Source organism: Haliotis rubra, unplaced genomic scaffold (assembly GCF_003918875.1).
Source record: "Haliotis rubra isolate DU_JTF1 unplaced genomic scaffold, ASM391887v1 Scf210, whole genome shotgun sequence".
NCBI classification, from domain to species: domain Eukaryota; kingdom Metazoa; phylum Mollusca; class Gastropoda; order Lepetellida; family Haliotidae; genus Haliotis; species Haliotis rubra.
This window is the reverse complement of record NW_025766115.1, coordinates 1,019,499-1,040,924: the sequence shown is the minus strand read 5'-3', so window position 1 is coordinate 1,040,924 and position 21,426 is coordinate 1,019,499. Positions and strand designations below refer to the sequence as shown.

The following is a 21,426-nucleotide window of genomic DNA, read 5'->3' as shown; positions in this document are numbered from 1 at the left end:
AATGGTGTTTTGAAGTGACATATGCCGTAAAATAACAGATTTAGTCAATTTAGCTCCGTATAATCTCTTGTAACCATCTCCAAAGACGACCCAGTACGTTTAAACCCAAAATAATGTCTAATGTTTTCACCTTGTATTGGGCGACATTGTATTGTCGTGGAGGCAGCTTGCGAGTCAAGGTTGCAGACTGCCGTATGTTCTGGAGAACATGTGCACACGAACGCAGCAATAAAAACATTCGCGCAAACGTCATCACATCCCGACTACGTAGATAGCTGCTCATGATATCAGTCACTCGGTTGCCTGGTCCAGACTTAATTATTTGCACCTCGTCGTGATGTAGCGGGAATGCTGCTGAGTGCGATGCTGAAAATCCATCAAAGTACAAAAAGAACAACCGATGAAGTACCAGACAATCCACCCCGGCCAGCCCAATACCAATAATGAAGTTAATTAAAATCAGTACAGTTTAGGATGCTAGTTGGGAGCTCTGACACAAAAACATGTCGTGCTCAACATACATACACCTTTCAATACTGTTACTGCTGTGCTATCAACAGTGGTCGATGGAGAAATGACAGTGGACGCCTGTCATCTACCTGTTATCTTTGAAGCTAATGACACTTCATACAAAGCCATTTACAAATCGATTATTAACTACACCCATTCGGGTTCATTCGGCGTTCTCTGCTAAATTTCCTCGGGAAGCAAGTGTCCATCAGTCTGCCAAGAGGGGGCGCTGGCTCACAGGCCCTCGTGTCTTTGCCTGGATTAAAGATTTAGGCAAAATATGAAAAAAATTGGAGATGACCCCCGACTGGAAATGTTTCCCAGTACAATACATCATGATAGAAGAATTTGAGATGACTCCCGACTCGAAATGCTTCCCAGTACAATACATCATCATGTATTGTACAATACATCATCGTGTGTTGTACAATACATCATCATGTATTGTACTGGGAAGCATTTCGAGTGGGGGGTCATCTCAATTTTTTATATATTTTTCCTAAATCTTTAATCCTCGCAAAGACACGAGGGCCTGTGCGCTGGCTTGGCGGAAACAGCCGAACGTGAGATTGGATTTTGGACACACATTGCGCAATCTATCCGCCAAGTTTCTACAATATGACGGGACATGGTTGATATTGAAAATGTTGTTGTTTAATGACACACTCGCCAATATGCCAGCTCTTTAACCACGGTCAGTGGAACTTGGACTAGACAAACCAGTGATTGACATCATGAACATCGATCTACGCATCTGGGAAACGATGGCATGCATCAAAACCTCTACGGTAGATGTCGCACCAACAACAATTATTCATTTCTTCATTGAAGACCTGGGGCGGTGGGGTAGCCAAGTGGTTAAAGCGTTTGCTCGTCACGCCAAAGACCCGGGTTCGATTCCCCACATGTGTGAAGCCAATTTCTGGTGTCCCCCGCCGTGATATTGATGGAATATTGCTAAAAGTGGCGCAAAACCATACTCACTCACTCATTCAAGACCGTTTCCTGTATGATAGAATTGACACAACACTTGAATACCTCAGCGGGATACGACCCAGCCACGTCTTAAACATCATAACAGTTAATCCTTCAAGCTTCCATCTGTGGATCAAGGATCGAGCTTGCTGACGTCACAAATGTCTTATTTCTAGTCATGTTTTACCTGAACATCATTAGATTAATTGCAACTATTTCGTTGTAATTCCGCGTAGGGTGGGTCATGCGCACTTGCCTGTTAATCTGATTTGCACATCTATTTTCAGTGTATGTTATACTTCTTATCCATATGACACGATGCCCAATGATTTTCATTTTAATTACACATGTATTCGGTCAGCTTGACCATTCCATCCATTCACCCATGGCAACGCCGTAACTCACCTGTCAAATCAACCTATCTGGAAGCTACTGGGAAGAGTGATGTTGAGCACTCGGTTCACCTCAATCTCGAAGCTTATCTCGGCGGTATTATGAAAGCAACGGAATATGCCGAGTGAAGCCGAATGAGTACTGTGGCATTGCCAACGGCCTTCTTCCTGTTGTTTGTCGCACACCCAAGTTTTAAGCTGAGTTAATGCTGACATCGATTTTATCTGCTTTGTTAACATAACTCTGCCGGTAGCCATCATGTCCGGTCGTTATTCCATGGCGGTATTACTCAAGGCCATATTCAATAAATTATTGTCAGAACAAGCTTATTTACGGGCGAACGTTGTTTTTGCAGCTAATGCTTTGTATCTTTATAACGTCATTATCAGGCAATCTGATACATAACAAATTGTTGTATATATCAAAAAAAAACTTCATCGGACGACTGATCGGTGCATCTGTACAGGAGGTGCCATGGTGTTTAACATACACAGAGTATGAGGTCTTTGCGATCATGTAGGAACTATACATACTATTGAAAAGCAGTTCAGGGGCATACTGTAGAAAAAGTGTCATTGTGTTCTTTTGAGAAGTGCATATATTTTTCATTTCCGATCTGAACAAAAAGTCTCCACAAAATGACATTAAGAGCTGTGTTAAGTCTATATTGATTCAACTGTAATACATCTGGTTGTAAATCTCTTCCGTAAAACTCCCCGCAACTGCTCAACCTCCATGATGACTCGACAATATTGACATCTGGTTGTAAAGCTCTTCCGTAGACCTCCCGCAACTGTTTACCTTCCTTGGTGACTTGACAGTAACGACATCTGGTTGTAAAGCTTTTCCGTAGAACTCCCGCAACTGTTTACCTTCCTTGGTAACTTGACAGTAACGACATCTGGTTGTAAAGCTCTTCCGTAGAACTCCCGCAACTGTTTACCTTCCTTGGTGACTTGACAGAAACGACATCTGGTTTTAAAGCTCGTCCGTAGAACTCCCGCAACTATTTACCTTCCTTGATGACTCGACAGTAACGACATCTGGTTGTAAAGCTCTTCCGTAGACCTCCCGCAACTGTTTACCTTCGATGATAACTCGACAGAAACGACATCTGGTTTAAAGCTCTTCCGTAGACCTCCCGCAACTGTTTACCTTCCTTGGTGACTTGAGAGTAACGACATCGGGTTGTGAAGCTCTTCCGTAGACCTCCCGCAACTGTTTACCTTCCTTGGTGACTTGACAGTAACGACATCTGGTTGTAAATCTCTTCCGTAGACCTCCCGAAACTGTTTACCTTCCTTGATGACTTGACAGTAACGACATCTGGTTGTAAAGCTCTTCCGTAGACCTCCCGCAACTGTTTACCTTCCTTGGTGACTTGACAGTAGCGACGCCTGTTGTAAAGCTCTCCCGTAGAACCCAGCAAGTGTTTACCTTCGATGATGACTCGACAGTAATGACATCTGGTTCTAAAGCTCTTCCGTAGACCTCCCGCAACTGTTTACCTTCCTTGGTGACTTGACAGTAATGACATCTGGTTTTAAAACTCTTCCGTAGACCTCCCGCAACTGTTTACCTTCCTTGATGACTTGACAGTAACGACATCGGGTTGTAAAGCTCTTCCCGCAACTGTTTACCTTCGATGATGACTCGACAGAAACGAGATCTGGTTGTAAAGCTCTTCCGTAGACCTCCCGCAACTGTTTACCTTCGATGATGACTTGACAGTAGCGACGCCTGTTGTAAAGCTCTCCCGTAGAACCCAGCAAGTGTTTACTTTCGATGATGACTCGACAGTAATGACATCTGGTTGTAAAGCTCTTCCGTAGACCTCCCGCAACTGTTTACCTTCCTTGGTGACTTGACAGTAGCGACGCCTGTTGTAAAGCTCTCCCGTAGAACCCAGCAAGTGTTTACCTTCGATGATGACTCGACAGTAATGACATCTGGTTGTAAAGCTCTTCCGTAGACCTCCCGCAACTGTTTACCTTCCTTGGTGACTTGACAGTAATGACATCTGGTTTTAAAGCTCTTCCGTAGACCTCCCGCAACTGTTTACCTTCCTTGATGACTTGACAGTAACGACATCTGGTTGTAAAGCTCTTCCGTAGACCTCCCGCAACTGTTTACCTTCGATGATGACTCGACAGAAACGACATCGGGTTGTGAAGCTCTTCCGTAGACCTCCCGCAACTGTTTACCTTCGATGATGACTCGACAGAAACGACATCGGGTTGTAAAGCTCTTCCGTAGACCTCCCGCAACTGTTTACCTTCGATGATGACTCGACAGAAACGACATCTGGTTTTAAAGCTCTTCCGTAGACCTCCCGAAACTGTTTACCTTTGTGATGACTTGACAGTAACAACATCTGGTTCTGAAGCGCTTCCGTAGACCTCCCGCAACTGTTTACCTTCGATGATGACTTGACAGTAACGACATCTGGTTGTAAAGCTCTTCCGTAGAACCCAGCAAGTGTTTACCTTCGATGATGACTCGACAGTAATGACATCTGGTTGTAAAGCTCTTCCGTAGACCTCCCGCAACTGTTTACCTTCCTTGATGACTTGACAGTAACGACATCTGGTTTTAAAGCTCTTCCGTAGACCTCCCGCAACTGTTTACCTTTGATGATGACTCGACAGTAACGACATCTAGTTGTAAAGCTCTTCCGTTGAACCCAGCAAGTGTTTACCTTCGATGATGACTCGACAGTAACAACATCTGGTTGTAAAGCTCTTCCGTAGACCTCCCGCAACTGTTTACCTTCGATGATAACTCGACAGTAACGACATCTAGTTGTAAAGCTCTTCCGTAGACCTCCCGCAACTATTTACCTTCCTTGATGACTTGACAGTAACGACATCTGGTTGTAAAGCTCTTCCGTAGACCTCCCGCAACTGCTTACCTACGATGATGACCTGTCATGATGCGTGACGTCAGGAACGTGTTTTCTGTAACGACTTGTCTTATTATATAAGACGACCTTCCAACTGTTGCTGAAAGCAGCTCAGTCACTGTCTTCAACAGTTTTTCAGTGTATGGTATTGTCATTTTTCTTTGATATAATCAACCTGATGAAAGCTGCCCACGTTCTTGGTTGTTAGTGGTATTCTTCTGTTTATCAGCTAATGGATGTGACACAGTGAGTGAGTGAGTATGGTTTTATGCCGCTTTTAGTAATATTCCATTGACATCACGACGAGAGACACCAGAAATGGGCTTCACACATTGTACCCATGTGTGGAATCGAACCCGGATCTTCAGCGTGACGAGCGAACACTTTAACCATCAGGCTACCCCACCGCACCGGATGCGATACGACAATCTCACAAACTTGGTATTGTCACAACATAATACAATATATGGTATTTATAATACGGAAATACGCGACAAATGATGTCCATATATACATGTGTGTAATCCCTGAAGATCCGGGTTAGAATTGATCTTCAGTAACCCATGCCTGTCGTAAGAGGCGACTAACGGGATCGGTTGGACAGGCTCTATGACATGATTGACACATGTCATCGTATCCCAAATGTGTAAATCGATGCTCATGATGTTGATCACTGGATTGTCTGATTATTTAAAGACCGCCGCCATATAGCTAGAATATTGCCGAGTGCGGCGTTAAACACCAAACAAATAAAACGTCCTGGCACTCCCTGCATTGCTAAAGCCCTAAATGAAGCAAGTCTAGATTTCCTCAGGTTCTGAATCTACCATCTCACTTGGGCTCCTTTTCAGTGTAAATGGTTATTTGTTACTAACCACCTGTTCACCTTTGTCACAACTTACAAGCTTAATGCTTTTGAGACCTCCTACGTGGTGTAGTGGTTAGAGCGTCCGCCCGGAGAGCGGAAGGTCGCGGGTTCGATCCCCGACCGCGTCATACCAAAAGACGTTAAAATATGGTACTTGTTGGTCCCTGCCTGGCGCTCGGCATTTATGGGTACAACAAGGACTGGTCGGCTCGGAGTCAGTATAATGTGTCTGAGTAGGGTATTCATGCTTCACTGCGGCATGGTATCTCAGTGGGCTAGCACTAAAACCAGCTTCAGTCTGGGCTAGTACAAGCAGCCGCACATACACATACACACGCATGCACGTCGTCATATGAGCGAAATATTCTCAAGCACGACGTAAAACCTAATGTCACCTCACCTTAATGCTTTTGAGGTAATGCCAGTCTCGTGTTTCACGTACTGCCATGGCCGACTGTTTCTACAAATCCCTACTCACAGTCTTTAGTGAGATGGAACGACACCAATGACAGGACCAGAGCTACCCGTTAAAACTGAAAAACCTCTACGGTAGATGTCGCACCAACAACAATTATACAATTCTTCATTGAATACCTGACACGTGAAGATCCGGGGTAGAATAGGTCTTCAGCAACCCATTCTTGTCATAAAAGGCGACTATGCTTGTAGTGAAAGGCGACCAACGGGATCGGGTGGTCAGGCTCGCTGACTTGGTTGACACATGTCATTGGTTCCCAATTGCGCAGATCGATGCTCATGCTGTTGATCACTGGATTGTCTGGTCCAGACTCGATTATTTACAGACCGCCGCCATATAGCTGGAATATTGCTGAGTGCGGCGTAAAACTAAACTCACTCACTCACTCATGGAGTACTCAGGGCGGTGGGGTAGCCTAGTGGTTAAAGCGTTGGCTCGTCACGCCAAAGACCCGGGTTCGATTCCCCACATGGGTACAATGTGTGAAGCCAATTTCTGGTGTCCCCCGCCGTGATATTGATGGAATATTGCTGAAAGCGGCGCAAAACCATACTCACTCGCGCATTCAAGACCGTTTCCTGTATGATAGAATTGACACAACACTTGAATACCTCAGCCGGATACGACCAAGCAACGTCTTAAACATCATTCCAGTTAATCCTTCAAGCTTCCATCTGTGCAAAGGATCGAGCTTGCTGACGTCACAAATGTCCTATTTCTAGTCACGTTTTACCTGAACATCATTAGATTAATTGCAAAGACCCGGGTCAAAATTATATATATTCAAAGACTAAGCGTTAATCTGGCTCTATATGTACATGTATAGGATTACAGTCGTAAAGCTGACGTTGTACCCAGCACCGTCGGACGTCACTATTAAAACAGCAACAAATATTCTTGCAAGTGGGTTGTATCTGAGAAGTCAGAGCATTAAATAACGAGGTGAGGTGAAATTGGGTTTTATATCGTGCTTGAGAATATTTCGCTCATATGACGACGTGCATGCATGTGTATGTGTATGTGCGGCTGCTTGTACTAGCCCAGACTTAAGCTGGTTTTATAGTGCTTGCTCACTGAGATACCATGCCGCAGTGAAGCATGAATATCCCACTCAGACACATTATACTGACTCCGAGCCGACCAGTCCTTGTTGTACACATTAATGCCGAGCGCCAGGCAAGGACCAACAAGTACCATATTTTAACGTCTTTTTGGTATGACGCGGTCGGGGATCGAACCCGCGACCTTCCGCTCTCCGGGCGGACGCTCTAACCACTACACCACGGAGGCGGTCATCAAATAACAACGCTACTTCAGTAAGATTGTGATAAAGTGGGTTACCTTTAAAGCCAACAGTAATCCAGCTATATAAAGGACATCGAGGAGGCTTGTAAATATTCGTGTCTGTACCACACAGACCGTGAGTGCGATAATAAAAATCAGTATTATAGTCCGTTTGATTTCATTTGAGACCGATGAATTGCTCACTAACACAAAATCTAATATAAATTCAACAAAACCAAATTTTGCACAGTCACATAAAATCGACAGACCAACTGTGATCATTGTCTCCTAAAATTGTTTAACAAACGATCATTATTTTGTTGCCACTAACGACTATCTCTTAACGAAGAAGAGGGGGCCAAGTAGAACAGCAAGGCAATCAACAAGCGTTTGTTGTGAAATTTTAATCGCACACCTGGCTGTTCTACAAGCAAATTAGCTTTTTATCCAATCAGGTGTCTACGCTGGGAAGTTGAGCGTACCAATCACAACTCACTTTCGCTTTTTAAATTATCTAACCGATTAAACTTGGCAACATAATATTATATTGTTGCAGAGGTACTCTGAAAGAGGTAGAAGGAGTTCTTGCATATATTTTGTTAAGATTTCAGACCTGTCAATTTGCCTGTATATTTTCCCCCCAAATCTGAATTGCACAGCAAACAAACTTTCGCGACTGTTGACACTGGCAAGCTCGGTTGTAACAGCGGCTTATCTGATTGGCTACTGTGAGAATGCGGAGCCAGCGAAGGGAGGTAATAAAATCATCGGCTCGAGCCGTAGAGATATATCGGAACGTATACCCTGGAGATTATCGAGGATGGATGTTCACTTACCAAAGATCGTCATCAGCGATTCGAAATCGTCACCAATGGAACCAGGTCGACTAAGGTTACTCTACTCTATGAACTCTGGTGCCCTGAACCACCGAGACACCGCCTCCCAATTTATAAGAGTTTCTTGTCTTTGTGAAGAGTGTTTCAGAGAAAGAACCCACGGAGATGATCTTTAGTCCATGTAGTGGGTGGGAGTCATCCCTGTGATTACATCCTCACGTCAATCCGCTGAGCTTGCTAACCGACTTGGTCATGTAGACAACGCCTCTGAAGGAATCGAGTTCGAGTCCCTCTACAGTGATATTTTATGGACTCTTCACCTCCTTGTACAGGTTCTTCCACAGCACACATCCACAGTTAAACTGTCCTGATGCTGTCCCAGGTCTCATGATCCGGTCACATCTGAGCATTGCTCATAGTATTGAGGTATTAATGGATAAGATACTTTGATATCTGTCATCAAACCTTGCACTGTTAATATCAAAATTGACAAATCCAGTTCTGAATACTCCCCCAAAAAATTAAGATATGACCAGGGCAGTTTCATAAAGTATCCACACAAAAAATCTTCTCAATTATATACTTGTTAAAATTGGTTTTCACTCATTTTATTAGGTGCATCAGAAAAATGAGACAAAGTCATATTTGGAAAAAAAAAGATATTTTATTTTGAAGAAAAGATAGGCATGCTTTGTTTCACAAATATACACAACTTAGTCCAATCTCATTAACATCAACATAAATTAATGTCTATAACATTTCCTCTTAAAGACTGAGCTATGAAGGGTCATAATAAATGTTTCTCATTCATTTTCAAAATGTGACATTGTTGCCTCGTTTAAATTCAGAACATAACTGTATGTTTAACTGTTACAATACAATAACATAGTCCTAACAAGCAATACGATTAACCACAACTTGAAAAAATATCCATCTGTATGTTGAATATTCTTGTAATTCAAGTTAACTGGTATCAAAATAAGAACCTTTGACAAGCAAACTTGGGGGGAAATATTTTAGTTCACATTTCAAATTTCTTAATGTGTCAATTGTTAAACATGTTGAATTCAGAGGTCTTTTAACATTGTATATTTACTACCCTCAATAATGTAAATATAAGCATCAAAGCCTAATATAGGTCTCGATATCTGTGAAATACATGTCAACCCGACAAAGCCATCACATTAAATAAACCTGTAATAACATGAATTTTTCAAATTTGGAAATGTCTACTGATATTTGCTGCAGACCTGAGGCCAATACCCTTGTCTCAGTAGATCTGGATTAACCGTGGTGTCATAAAAGAAAATCAAAAGGCACGCTTCTATGCAAAGGAATACCAGCCATGACACCTGGGAGATTTAGGGAATTGCACTATGACTTCTGAAATTCTGTATGGGTATCAAGGATGAATACAACAGCTTGTGTGAACATTATTTACAGTGACCTGGTATGAGAATAAAGCCGTCTGGTGTCATAGATAGACATGGTTAATACTCTGTATCTTAGTGTTGGTCGAAGTATACAACTTTTTCTTGAGTTCATGTTAAAACAATAGACACTTACAGGAACAGACTAGCGGTGTTCCGATTAACTGAAATAATCAAAGATTGGTCGCAGTGACTGAACGACCAAGCAATTGATCATGTTTTCTTATAATCGAACACAAACAATTTTGGAACACTTGTTTGCATTAACAAAAAAATTTCACAAGGTTGGTTTTGTCATTAAATTTACATTTCATAAGCACTACAAGCTCGTTCAAAGACACGATTGAATTTATCTTAAAGACTCCAGGAAATTTATGTTCCTAACATACTATTCATCCTTTAAAGATGTGAAATTTGCAAATGCAGAACTACATGTTTTTTCTTTATTTTTTTGTGCATTAACAAACATAGCAAGAAAATTTGATAAATGACTAACCAGTTATTTTAGTAATGAACCAATCATCAATGATGAGATTTTAAGCAATTCCCAACACTAGAGCAGACTAGACGTTAACCTATGCAGCACTAAAGGGAGGCATGTATGTTCATCACATTACTGTACACACTTGTATATTACAGAGTGCTGCAGTACTGGTATCTCCATCCGCCTCCCTGGAAACAGTACAGAGATACAGTTGCTGCAACTAATTACAGAGATGCTCACGTCACACAAAGGCAGTAATGTACAGGGATGTGTTGATAACCATATTTTAATTCATCACCTTTCCACCAATCACATCAAATGTGGCTTGAAGCCATACTACCCAAGGGAGGTAACCCACACACTGAAAGGTGGCACCTTTGGGGTCAAGTCTTACTCAGCTGTACCACTGGTACCGAACCACTACCAACAGAATGCTATCTGATTAAAGCTATTCATTCATTTCAAAACATACCCAAGGCAGACATCTCACACATACTTCCACCCAGACATCCAGTTAGTGAGTTAGATAATGAGGTGACACTCAACAGTTCCTGAACAAGTCATTATTAAGGAGAAATCCAGAATATCATTAATAACTTGACCATCTGGATCAGTTGAAAGAGCAATTTCACAAAGTTTCAGATACTTAAGGTTAGAGTTGGAAAAAGGCAACACACAATTTTTATTTTAAAAAAATCCTTTTGGGGGAGAAAGGAGTTATACTATCAAATTATTGAAAGACCTGAGGATCTGCCATGAATCTAATTCCTCCATGGCATGTTCAAACCTAAGCGTGCAAACCAAGAATTCATCATCCCTTAAAATGCTAACACTAGCAGTTAAATATATAGGGTTTAAGATTAATTTACTTTAGCAAAAAGTATTAAAGGCCCCCAAAATGCCTTATTTACAGACATATGCAGTAGGTCTGAGTGTTCGCTGTTTAACACAAGCCTCAGCAATATTCTATCCATATGACAGATATAAATAACTGAGTCTTGACCAGGCAATCCAGTGATTGATATTATGAGCAATGATCCACACAATCAGAGTAACAATCACCCTTGTCACCGAGCCTGGCCAGCATATCAATTAAGTCACCTCTTACAACCAGCAGAGCTTGCTGGGAATATATCCTAGTCCGGAATCCCCAGATTGACTAAAGCCACAGAATAAGCTGAAGGTGTCAGCCACACTTGACCTGACCCAGAGGACAGTAAAGCACTGACTATTTCTCTGTATGAATACAAGACAGCTAAACACACATACATGCATCGTTACCATAAAAATACCCTTACTTAACATCTCCACATTTACATTTTTACACATTTGAAAACTTCCACCACAATGTTTAAAAAATAAATACACCAACAAAACTACACTGAACTAATTAGTAATATATTGAACTTCCTTGAGTTTATTGGCTCAAAAACAAAATAAATAACATACATTTCAATTACAAACTTTCACCATCTATTCAGATTTAACATAGGAAATAAACTAATTTAACACAGTCGTTCATGATGCTTGTACAAGTTTGATTTCCCACAATACTGTCGTCTACAAATGTTGGAACATAATTATTACACTAAAACCTCTTTTCTTCATTAAGGAAGTCTCCATTCAAAACCAATGTGCCAGCTGTGGTGGTGTACAAGAGGTGCATGACAATGAGCTCAATTGGATTAAGGGTTGGATTAATGACGTGAGGGATGTGATGGTGATGATGATTGTATACAATGAGAATGAGATCCATCCTTGTCTCTGGGCTCTTACACCACACGTCGCACTTCAAAGAATCTCTTAAGATAGTAGACCTGTCCTAGTGTCATCGCAACCAGCACCAGAGCCTCGAAGAATGACCATAGCACCACACGGGAGTTAGTGTTGTCGTTGACTGAAAGAGACATAAATCAGTGTAGGTTTCTGTTACCGTGGTTACAACATCAATAAGCAATGTCAGTATCAAATCATCCAAATTAAGGATGAGGTGAGGCGTAATGAGTGATATTGTGTTCAAGATTTTTGCACTTCTACTGCAATCTGTGTGGCTTCAGGGGTTCAAAAATCCCATCGCCCGGAGCCCAGGACAAGTCAGTTTTCATTTCGGGCAATCAAATAATGGTATCTTACTTGTCCGTTGGCTACTAGACAATTTCTGCTTACGGTTTCAAACTGCAAATAAACTTGGATTTCATTTCATATCTGCTCAAAATGTAGCTATTAAAATTTGACACAATACAAGAATGAAAAGAAGTAATTTTCGCAATGATAATAAACTAGAGTTATTTTTCTTTGCTATATATCACTCCTCGATAAATAGTCCAGTAAACATTAACATCAAATTCCATGCTGATTTATTCTTCCATAATTACATCATCAGGACAGAGGTACAGATCATCTGCGTATCTGCGTAAATTACGCAAATATTTATGTGAAAACTCAATTTCTATTAAGCCTGTTGCGTACAAGTACGCTTGAATTTTGGTAAATACTCAGTAAATGTCATCTTACATGCGTACACACAAAAATGTCAAATCCTAGCTTGCGTACTGGTGGATAAATAACATAACTGAGGTATACTGAGAGGTTCTATTTCAGGACATGAAATTGACAACTTTCTTATCGTTACTCACATTACAGATCAAATTATATAAATAACAAACACTAACATTTAAACTTTATTATAGTTTTAAAATTAATGGAAAATGGCAAAATACCCAATTAATTTTGAGTGAGATGGTACAATCTATTTGGATAATCCAAAGAAAATCAGGTTTCCCAATTGATATGAACACAAGCAAGTACATAACTCAATGACCCAAAAAGTTATCTGTCATGATTAAGTCATAAAAATCAGGGCAAGTGGAAAATTAGTCAGGACAAGTTACTTTCTTAAAGTCTTAAAGTCAGGCAAGTGGCTTTTAAAAATAAAAATTGAACCCCTGGGCTTCTTGGACAAGTCAGAACATGTGTTTTAACACTATCAGTTCACTCAGATACTATACCACAGTTTAACATGGATACACCATCAGACAGTGTACAGATTATATACCATGCTATACTGACTGACAGTGATGAGGCCTTGTTTTATCCCCTTCATGCCAAGCACAATGCATGGCAACAAAATGAACCGTCTTTTAACGTCTTTTAATACAACATGATTTTCTAATTTAGGATAAAAACCAAGGCCTAATGTTATATAGATATATTTAGGGAAAGTTTAGACCAAGTAGTGAGTGAGTTTGTTTTATACCGCTTTTAGCAATATTCCAGCCATATCATGAGGGGTACACCAGCAATGGGCCTCACACATTGTGCCCATGTGGGGAATCGAACCTGGGTCTTAAGCGTGAAAAGCGAATGCCTTAACCACTAGGCTACCCCATCGCCCCCTTATACCATGTAGATGAAGTACAGCTCTAGTCTGTTTGCAGTGAAAACGTACCGATGAATTTCACTTTAAACAAAAAGTAAATTAAATCAAAGTGAAATTAAGACTGCGAATCCTCATAAATTTGCCTTGCCAACTGAACATTTAAATCTCAGAATTTTATTCATTGCAGGACAAAAGTCGTTTAACAAACGATCATACATTCAAATTGCTATTATTGGTTTGTATTACAAGGGGGTGAGCGCAGTAGATGGAACAGTGAAACAAATGCACGTGCGATTCGTGATGAGCGTTGACTGAGACCAACTCTACTTGTTCTCGGTGTTTCATTTAATGTGCATACCCCCTTGTAATACAAACCAATAATAGCGATTTGAAACTATGATCGTTTGTTAAACAAGTCTTATCCTAAGTTGAATAAAATTTAAATGGTCAGTTGGCAAGGTAAAATTATGAGGATTCGCAATCTTAATTTCATCTTATTCGATTTACTTTTTTGTTTAAATTGACATTCATCGGTACGTTTTCAATACAAACAGACTATAACTATGTTAATAAGGAACTGACAGATATAATGAAATGTTGTTACAGTATGTCCTACCTACTAGCAGCATTTGTTAGTCAAAATTTGTTTAACAAACTGTTGTTATTGCAAATATAAATTAGTGGTCACATTGAGTTTGTTAACTGCTCTTTATCCATAGTAAATCAAACTATTGCCGGCACAGACCACCCCTCTCCCTGATTTGCCAAATTTCTAGGGGAGGACTACTTAAATATGTTTTTTTACAGGTTGGCATTGTCAAGAGAATTACAGCCCATACAATTGTAACAACAAAAGGTCATTGATTAGATCAGTAAACACTTGCCCTTGTCAACCAGAAACAGCCAGAAAATTGTTCAACACATCTGCTAAATGTGGAATTGAGCTATCGGTTTTAAATGTGGTATTTCTCAAGTTTGATAATGATTGTCTACAATATTGACTACTGACTGAGTTTAGTTTTTCTAGAACAGCAAACACAGGATCATAAGAAATTTAACACATTTATGTTTTATTACTAATGTTTTGTTGTCACAATGACTGCCAGAAATACAATATTGGAAGAATCGTCACTATAATTAAGAGGCACATGAATGTCATAATTTTCTTGACTAAATGACTACATTATCAGACGTATCACATCAAAGGGACGTAACTCTTATCTGTCTGGATTGCTTCAGACTTTGTGGTAAACAAGGTAAACGATTCCTATCCATTCATATTTCAAAATGAATCATTTTCTGCGTAAACTAATGCTAATGATGTTTCATCTTAACCTATTTATTTTTATGGACATACTGTTATACATATTACAAATATGTTCTGTTGAACATAGCGCAAACTATACACACTCAACATGCTCAAAAAAGCCACTTTACATGCTGTTGTTGTTAGGACAACACAACTAAGGTGGGTAAAAAATCTGCCAATCTGTTTTTCATGATTTTAGCAGAAGATCAATACTTAGCATGTGAAGTACACATATCTAAACTTTCTCGAATTTAACTTTCTTGCAATACCATTGTATTCCTTATTCATAGTTTTAGTCTGCATTATTACGATGTACATTTGACTTACGGTGTAAATCGACTATGGCAACTGGCGCTTGACAGACCAAGGTACTATAAACGTATTGGTTTTCTTATTAAACTGGGTTCTGTCCCCATTCAGTCGAAGGAATGTGAGTGTGGTACTGTGGCGCACGATATTTTAAAGCATCTTTATGACTTGTAAGATTAATATTGCTGAAAGAAATGTCTTATTTGAACAAATTTGTGACTTACTTGATGTTAATATGTTTGTAAAATTATGGACCTACGATGATGATGATGAATTCCTGAAATTTCTACTTGGCGGAATACCGGAAGATGTAAAGGACCAGCTAAACTATGATGTGTGGGCAAATGTTATAATATGTGTCTCAAATTCTGTATGTAAATGGAAAAATATTTATAACTGTTGTATTTCACCTTACCACCCTGTATAAATTATTTCATGTGCATTTCTGTTGTATCATGTACCATTAATATGACTGAATAATATACATATACATTTGTAATCTTCAAACTATGGAGGAAATAAAGAATATCTATCTATCTATTGACTGGGCCGGAAAAAAAAGAATACATTGACATATTGTATGATCATTATCTTATAGTGTTGGACCGTGACCAAGATGTTGCTGCAATACTCACTAGCTCTATGGATTCTCTCTCTGACTTCCATATATTCCTGTTCGTGTTTCACGCCAGTCAGAGCTGTGGAAAGCTCATTAATCATCTCTGCCAGCTTGTTGTGGTGAGCTGAAACAAAGAGTAATATCCTGAAGATCACGAACATCTGTTACCAATCGATCAACGTTAGAAAGATCAGAGGTCACAAAAAAGTCAAATTGCAGATGAAGTACAATCTGTTTCACACAGAAATCATCTGTGACTGTGTTAGGGCTGGCTAAAAGGATCGATAATCGGAAATGTCATTGATAAGAAAAATATTAATTATTATCGATATGAAAACTGTGTTATTAATAATATCGTACATTAACTTTTGTGATCGAAAAAGGTTTTAATTTTCTCTCAAAATATACAAATTTAGGACTTTATTCATGATAAAGACATCATTGTGTCAAGTTGCCCGAATGTTGGGTAAATCAAAAAGTGTAATTTCACGCCTGTGGGACAAGTACCGTCAAACGGTTGGGGTTGCAATGAGACCTGGTCATGGCAGACCAAAATCAACAACACCACGACAGGATCGTCTCATTTCATTAATGGCCCTACGCAATAGGTTCAAATCAGCACCTGCCATTAATAGGGAATTCTGTACACTCACTGGGCGACGAATTTCACACTCAACCGTTAACAACCGGCTCTATCAAGCAGGTCTGAAAGCAAGACGGCCTTTCAAGGGTGTTACCCTTACAGCTCACCATAGGCGCCAAAGACTGGCATGGGCTAGGCAGCATCAGGGACGGGCTTTGCGCCACTGGCGTTACACCATGTTCTCAGATGAGTCAAGGTTTTGCCTCAGATTCACAGATGGCAGAAAACATTGTTGGCGCCGTAGTGGTGAGCGGTATGCCAGAGCGGCAATTACTGACCATGATCGATATGGGGGTGGTAGTGTCATGGTGTGGGGCGCGGTTACACATGACAGGCGATCAGATCTGGTCATCGTTAATGGATCCTTGACTGGTCAGCGATCGTTTCTAAATTTTAAGGCGTCCTGTCGTGGCTCCACTGGCTAGAATCGGCAGGAATTTTGAATTCCAAGATGATAATGCCAGACCACATCGGGCCCAAACTGTCACAGCTTATCTCCGACGAGGAGGGCATACAGACATTGGACTGGCCCTCTAAGTCCCCAGACCTGTCCCCAATTGAACATCTATGGGACATTCTCGGTTGAAGGGTGTACGCCAGGGACCCCGCACCAGTCAACCTGGCCCAGCTTGGTGAAGCTCTTCAGGAGGAATGGCGGGCAATACCACGGGCAACCATCCGGAAATTAATCAACAGTATGTCATCAAGGTGTCGTGAATGTGTTGCCCAACATGGTGGACACACCAGATATTGAACTTTGCGCCCACATTTGATTTAGTGGACATTCAGAGCAATTTCACATTCACTGTCATTTCATTAGTTCCCTTATTTTTTGTCGGTAGTACACATTCATTTTTTTTTTCATTAAGGCTCAAAGATACGTCTCCGCTATTTATGGATAATAGATCAACATTCAGTTAATGATTATTGATGTCTATGATCTATGTCGATTGCCAGCCCTAGTGTGTGTGCATTCATTATTGTCCACTTTTAGTGCAATATCAGTGAGATACCATGCAAGGATTTAACATAACCAACTCAGACAAGTACACAGACCCAGGGGCCAGCCAGGTTTTGTTTATCCTCTTAATAACAACATTCACTAACAAGATCTGTCTTTCAGTGACTTTGGATATGGCATTATACACATAATCATGATAATACACATGATAATACCAGCAGCTAACTTCAACATCCAGATACACACCCCAGTTTGTCAGTAAACAATTTTATTACCATGAAACTGGCAGTGATTATAAAGTAGCTTTTCACTGACCATGAACATATAAATATTTATATGTGCTGGGATTTTATGCAACCAAGCTTTATAAACATGGGATGTAAATGACTATTGATTTCTAAGACTTTTACAGATCATCCTAAACGCTCAATTATGTCACACAATTTTGACAATATTTTGGCCTATATTATATATATTGGGGCATATGCACTGACTTTAGCTTCCTATTGATGCAATAAATGGCTTACTATCCCTAACTTCCAGGTGGACAGCTTTCAGAGAACACTTGCCATATATGGAATGTAAACAATTGCTCTGTACATCAAAAACTGTTGCATGCCATGTTTTCGGTGTTTGCCAAAATGGTTTCAATCACAAGGTGTGCGTAGGATATTCAGTAAAGAGCGCTCCAAGGGACATAACTCTATGGGGTTCGCTTGAAATAATGTTCGGCTAGTAGAAGGTGTGAGAGTTGATTTCATTCAGCTTTTCAGTATAATATTGTAATCGAAATACATAAGTTTTTATGAATAAATTATATGGTAGCTTCCCTGAGGGCTGATAGTTAGTTTTATTGAGAGAAATGCATTATTAATTTTTAGAGAAGTGTGGTGTGATATGGTGTCTGTTAATGTATAATTATACAGTGATGTATCTGCCAATCACAACAGCTGTGTGGTCGAAGCAAGCCCTCTGGTTGGCTGATCCATGTTGAGGAGACATTTACAACTGATGCTTTCTTTTGTGAATTCATTGCTCGAAAAATATTCTTATATTAAGCAGTTGATGAAAGGAAAAATTCCAGCGAATTTATAAAGAATGTGCAGATTTACAAGCGTTGACCAATGGGTGGGCTAGCTTCGACCACATCCCCGTTGTGTGCGGACACATCGTCATCCATTTGTGTCAAGATCGTTTAGTTGAGGGTCCAAATCGGGTTTCTATCGATTTGCAGAAATAACAATAAACAAATGGTGGGTGTCATGAGTGGTGATCCATAGGCCAATCATCCATGATTATGTTTACATTAAGTTTTAATCAATTGCATGCGATGGTAGCGTAGCGATCGGCAAAGCAGGAGGGTGGGGTACACCGAAATGTCCGGCCTTGTCATGATGTATTGTACTGTGAAGCATTTCCAGTCAGGGGTCATCTCAAATGTTTATTGTTATTATTGTTATTTTAACATCTTTAAACCTCGCAAAGACACAAGGGCCTGTGGTGCCAATGGCTAAGTTGAAATTAGCAATTTAGTTGCCTGACATTGAAAGTTCACTATACAAAGGAGTCTGACAATCATATTTTATAACCCCTGGTGCACTAACCTGGAATTGCAATGGGCTTCATGGAACAAACTATAGTCCGTTTGGCTCAAAAGCGGACCGATGAATTGCAATCTAACTCGAAAACTAATAAACATAACATACTCAATGAAACGCTGATCATAATCAAAACCAACTCTGTAAGGTTTTGCAGAATTTTTGTCCTAAAAATAAAAAAGTTGTTTAACAATCTATCATTAAAATATTGACACAGTTCACTATTTGTTACGAGGGAGGAGTGCAGAGAAAAGGACAGCCAGGTGTTTGAGAACGAATGGAGACGGCACAGCACAGGTTAATAAATAAATAACTTTGTCTCTGAACGTGCATCTCGAACACCTGGCTGTCCCTTTCTCTGCACTCCCTTTCTCTGCACTCCTCCCTCGTAACAAACAGTGAACTGTGTCAATATTTTAATGACAGTTTGTTTAACAACTTTATTATTTTTAGGACAAAAATCTGCAAAAACCTCACAGAGTTGGTATGATGTTTTGATTATGATCAGCATTTCATTGAGTATGTTATGTTTATTAGTTTTCGAGTTAGATTGCAATTCATCGGTCCGCTTTTGAGCCAAACGGACTATAACATCGCATCACCTGACGGCAAATTTGGATCACCTTACCCATGTTAACATATATACAGTATAACACTGGCATGTGATTTTCATGCTCCTACCATCTGTTTCCATATTGTCTTGATCTTTGGGTTTTTCTCCAATATCCATAGTAAACATAACAATCTTCGGCGTCATGGTGGACATCTTGTTGCTGAAGCAGTATTTATAGACACCATCCATGTGGGCAGCAAATGTGTATTTGCCATTGGACTCACGGTCTCCTGAGTGGATCACTTTACCCTCTGGTCCATATATCTGCAAACATTAGTGGTGAGCATAAGTGGGGTGTCTATTACAACAGGATTAAATTACATGTTTTTCTAGTTTAACGCCTCATTCAGCAATTTTCCAGTAATATGGCGGAAACCTGTAATATCTGAATTTGGACAAGACGCCCAAGCGATTGATGCATTTGGGATATGACGACATGCATTTGCCAAGTCAGCAAGTATGGACCTATAATCTGTTTGTCTTCTCTTGTGACGAGGAGAATATCAATTCTAACACAAAAATGGTCATATAGGTCGTCTCCTGTTCTCGCGGTAAATATGTTTTCTGTCAAATCGCTGATGCGATGACACTTACCGGTTGTTTACATCATCGACTGGTAACTAGGAAGTGGACCAAGTCGGTGAATGATCAAAATCTTGCAGTGTCACGAATATTGGGGAGTTTATACCAACTTGGACATATCATTAATTTTTTTGCCCTTTCCGGCAGGATTGCTCTTACATACACTCAATAACGTTAATTCCTGGTAATACAGCGAGAATGGGAGAAGCCTCGTTTCGTCAATGGCGGATGGCATTGTTTATCACCAGGCTCACGAATGGTAATTCACCTGATGGATCTGGCAGCTGATAGATGCAGATGTTAGAGGAGAAGGCCCTTCATTTAATAACAAGCATTCACACGATAAGAATTGTTGGTGTTATTTTTTCAGCCGATATCCGTAAGTACCGCGAGAATAGTAAACGCCTTCCTACAATCATAGCTATTTGACCAGCTGTTAGCAAGCACTTGACATGCTTACAAATACTTCTTGTAAAGCTCAAAAACTTAAATAATCCAGTTAATGTTTCAGTTGGTTTAACAGAGGACCTGATGAAATTGGATTTCTCAAATGTACTTAACACAAATAAAGTGATTCATAAAATTAAGCCTTATGACAGCCTCTAATTATAACCTGGTTGTATGTGACCTACACTAAATTCAACCATTCAATAGAATACACGCAAAAGGTTTCGAAAACAAAATGCAGCAAAATACGGCAGAATCCACTGGAAAGCTGCACATATGCCGATCGCGATCGTTGTCAAGTAATACGTGTTCACCTTGACGTCAATGTCCAGGAAGCCTCCTTCTGCCACTTCGAACATAAGGCTCATCTTGGTTCCTGACGTGACTTTATCGAAGAAGCATTCTTCGGCATGAGCATCTATGTGAATGAAATATCCCTGAATTTGTGTGAAGGAAAGTAGGCAAATCACAAGTAACGATAACATTTCAATAGGATCCATGATGACTGAAAATCAACACTGTTTTGCCGGTTTGATACTCAGCGTGCAGCGGCTTGCCACGTAACTCTAATCTGCGCATGCGATAGTGGAAGGACCGCACGGAATAGCAAGTGCTCGTTTCCGGATCTCTCAAACAAAATCAGTTATTCGTTATATAGTATCTTTGTTACTTGCACTGACATAAGTAAATACAAGCAACGTATTATTTGTGTTATTTATATTTTTATGTTCATTAACAACTAGAGGAAGTGAACTCCGACACTGAAAATGTTTATTATTGACATGAATACTGTATTCCTATTAACT

The 21,426-nt window shown here is 40.1% G+C and overlaps 1 protein-coding gene across 1 annotated transcript; it reads right to left on the bottom strand.

Moving 5' to 3' along the window:
• Window positions 1-11,554: 11,554 nt before the first annotated feature.
• On the bottom strand, window positions 11,555-21,208 carry LOC124276625 (transmembrane emp24 domain-containing protein 2-like). Its single transcript, XM_046712277.1, has 4 exons — window positions 20,935-21,208; window positions 19,660-19,855; window positions 15,793-15,900; window positions 11,555-12,057 (listed from the first exon to the last, which is right to left on the bottom strand). The coding sequence occupies exons 1-4, from the start codon at window positions 21,118-21,120 to the stop codon at window positions 11,933-11,935; spliced, it is 615 nt and encodes a 204-aa protein (XP_046568233.1). The 5' UTR covers window positions 21,121-21,208; the 3' UTR covers window positions 11,555-11,932.
• Window positions 21,209-21,426: the final 218 nt, after the last annotated feature.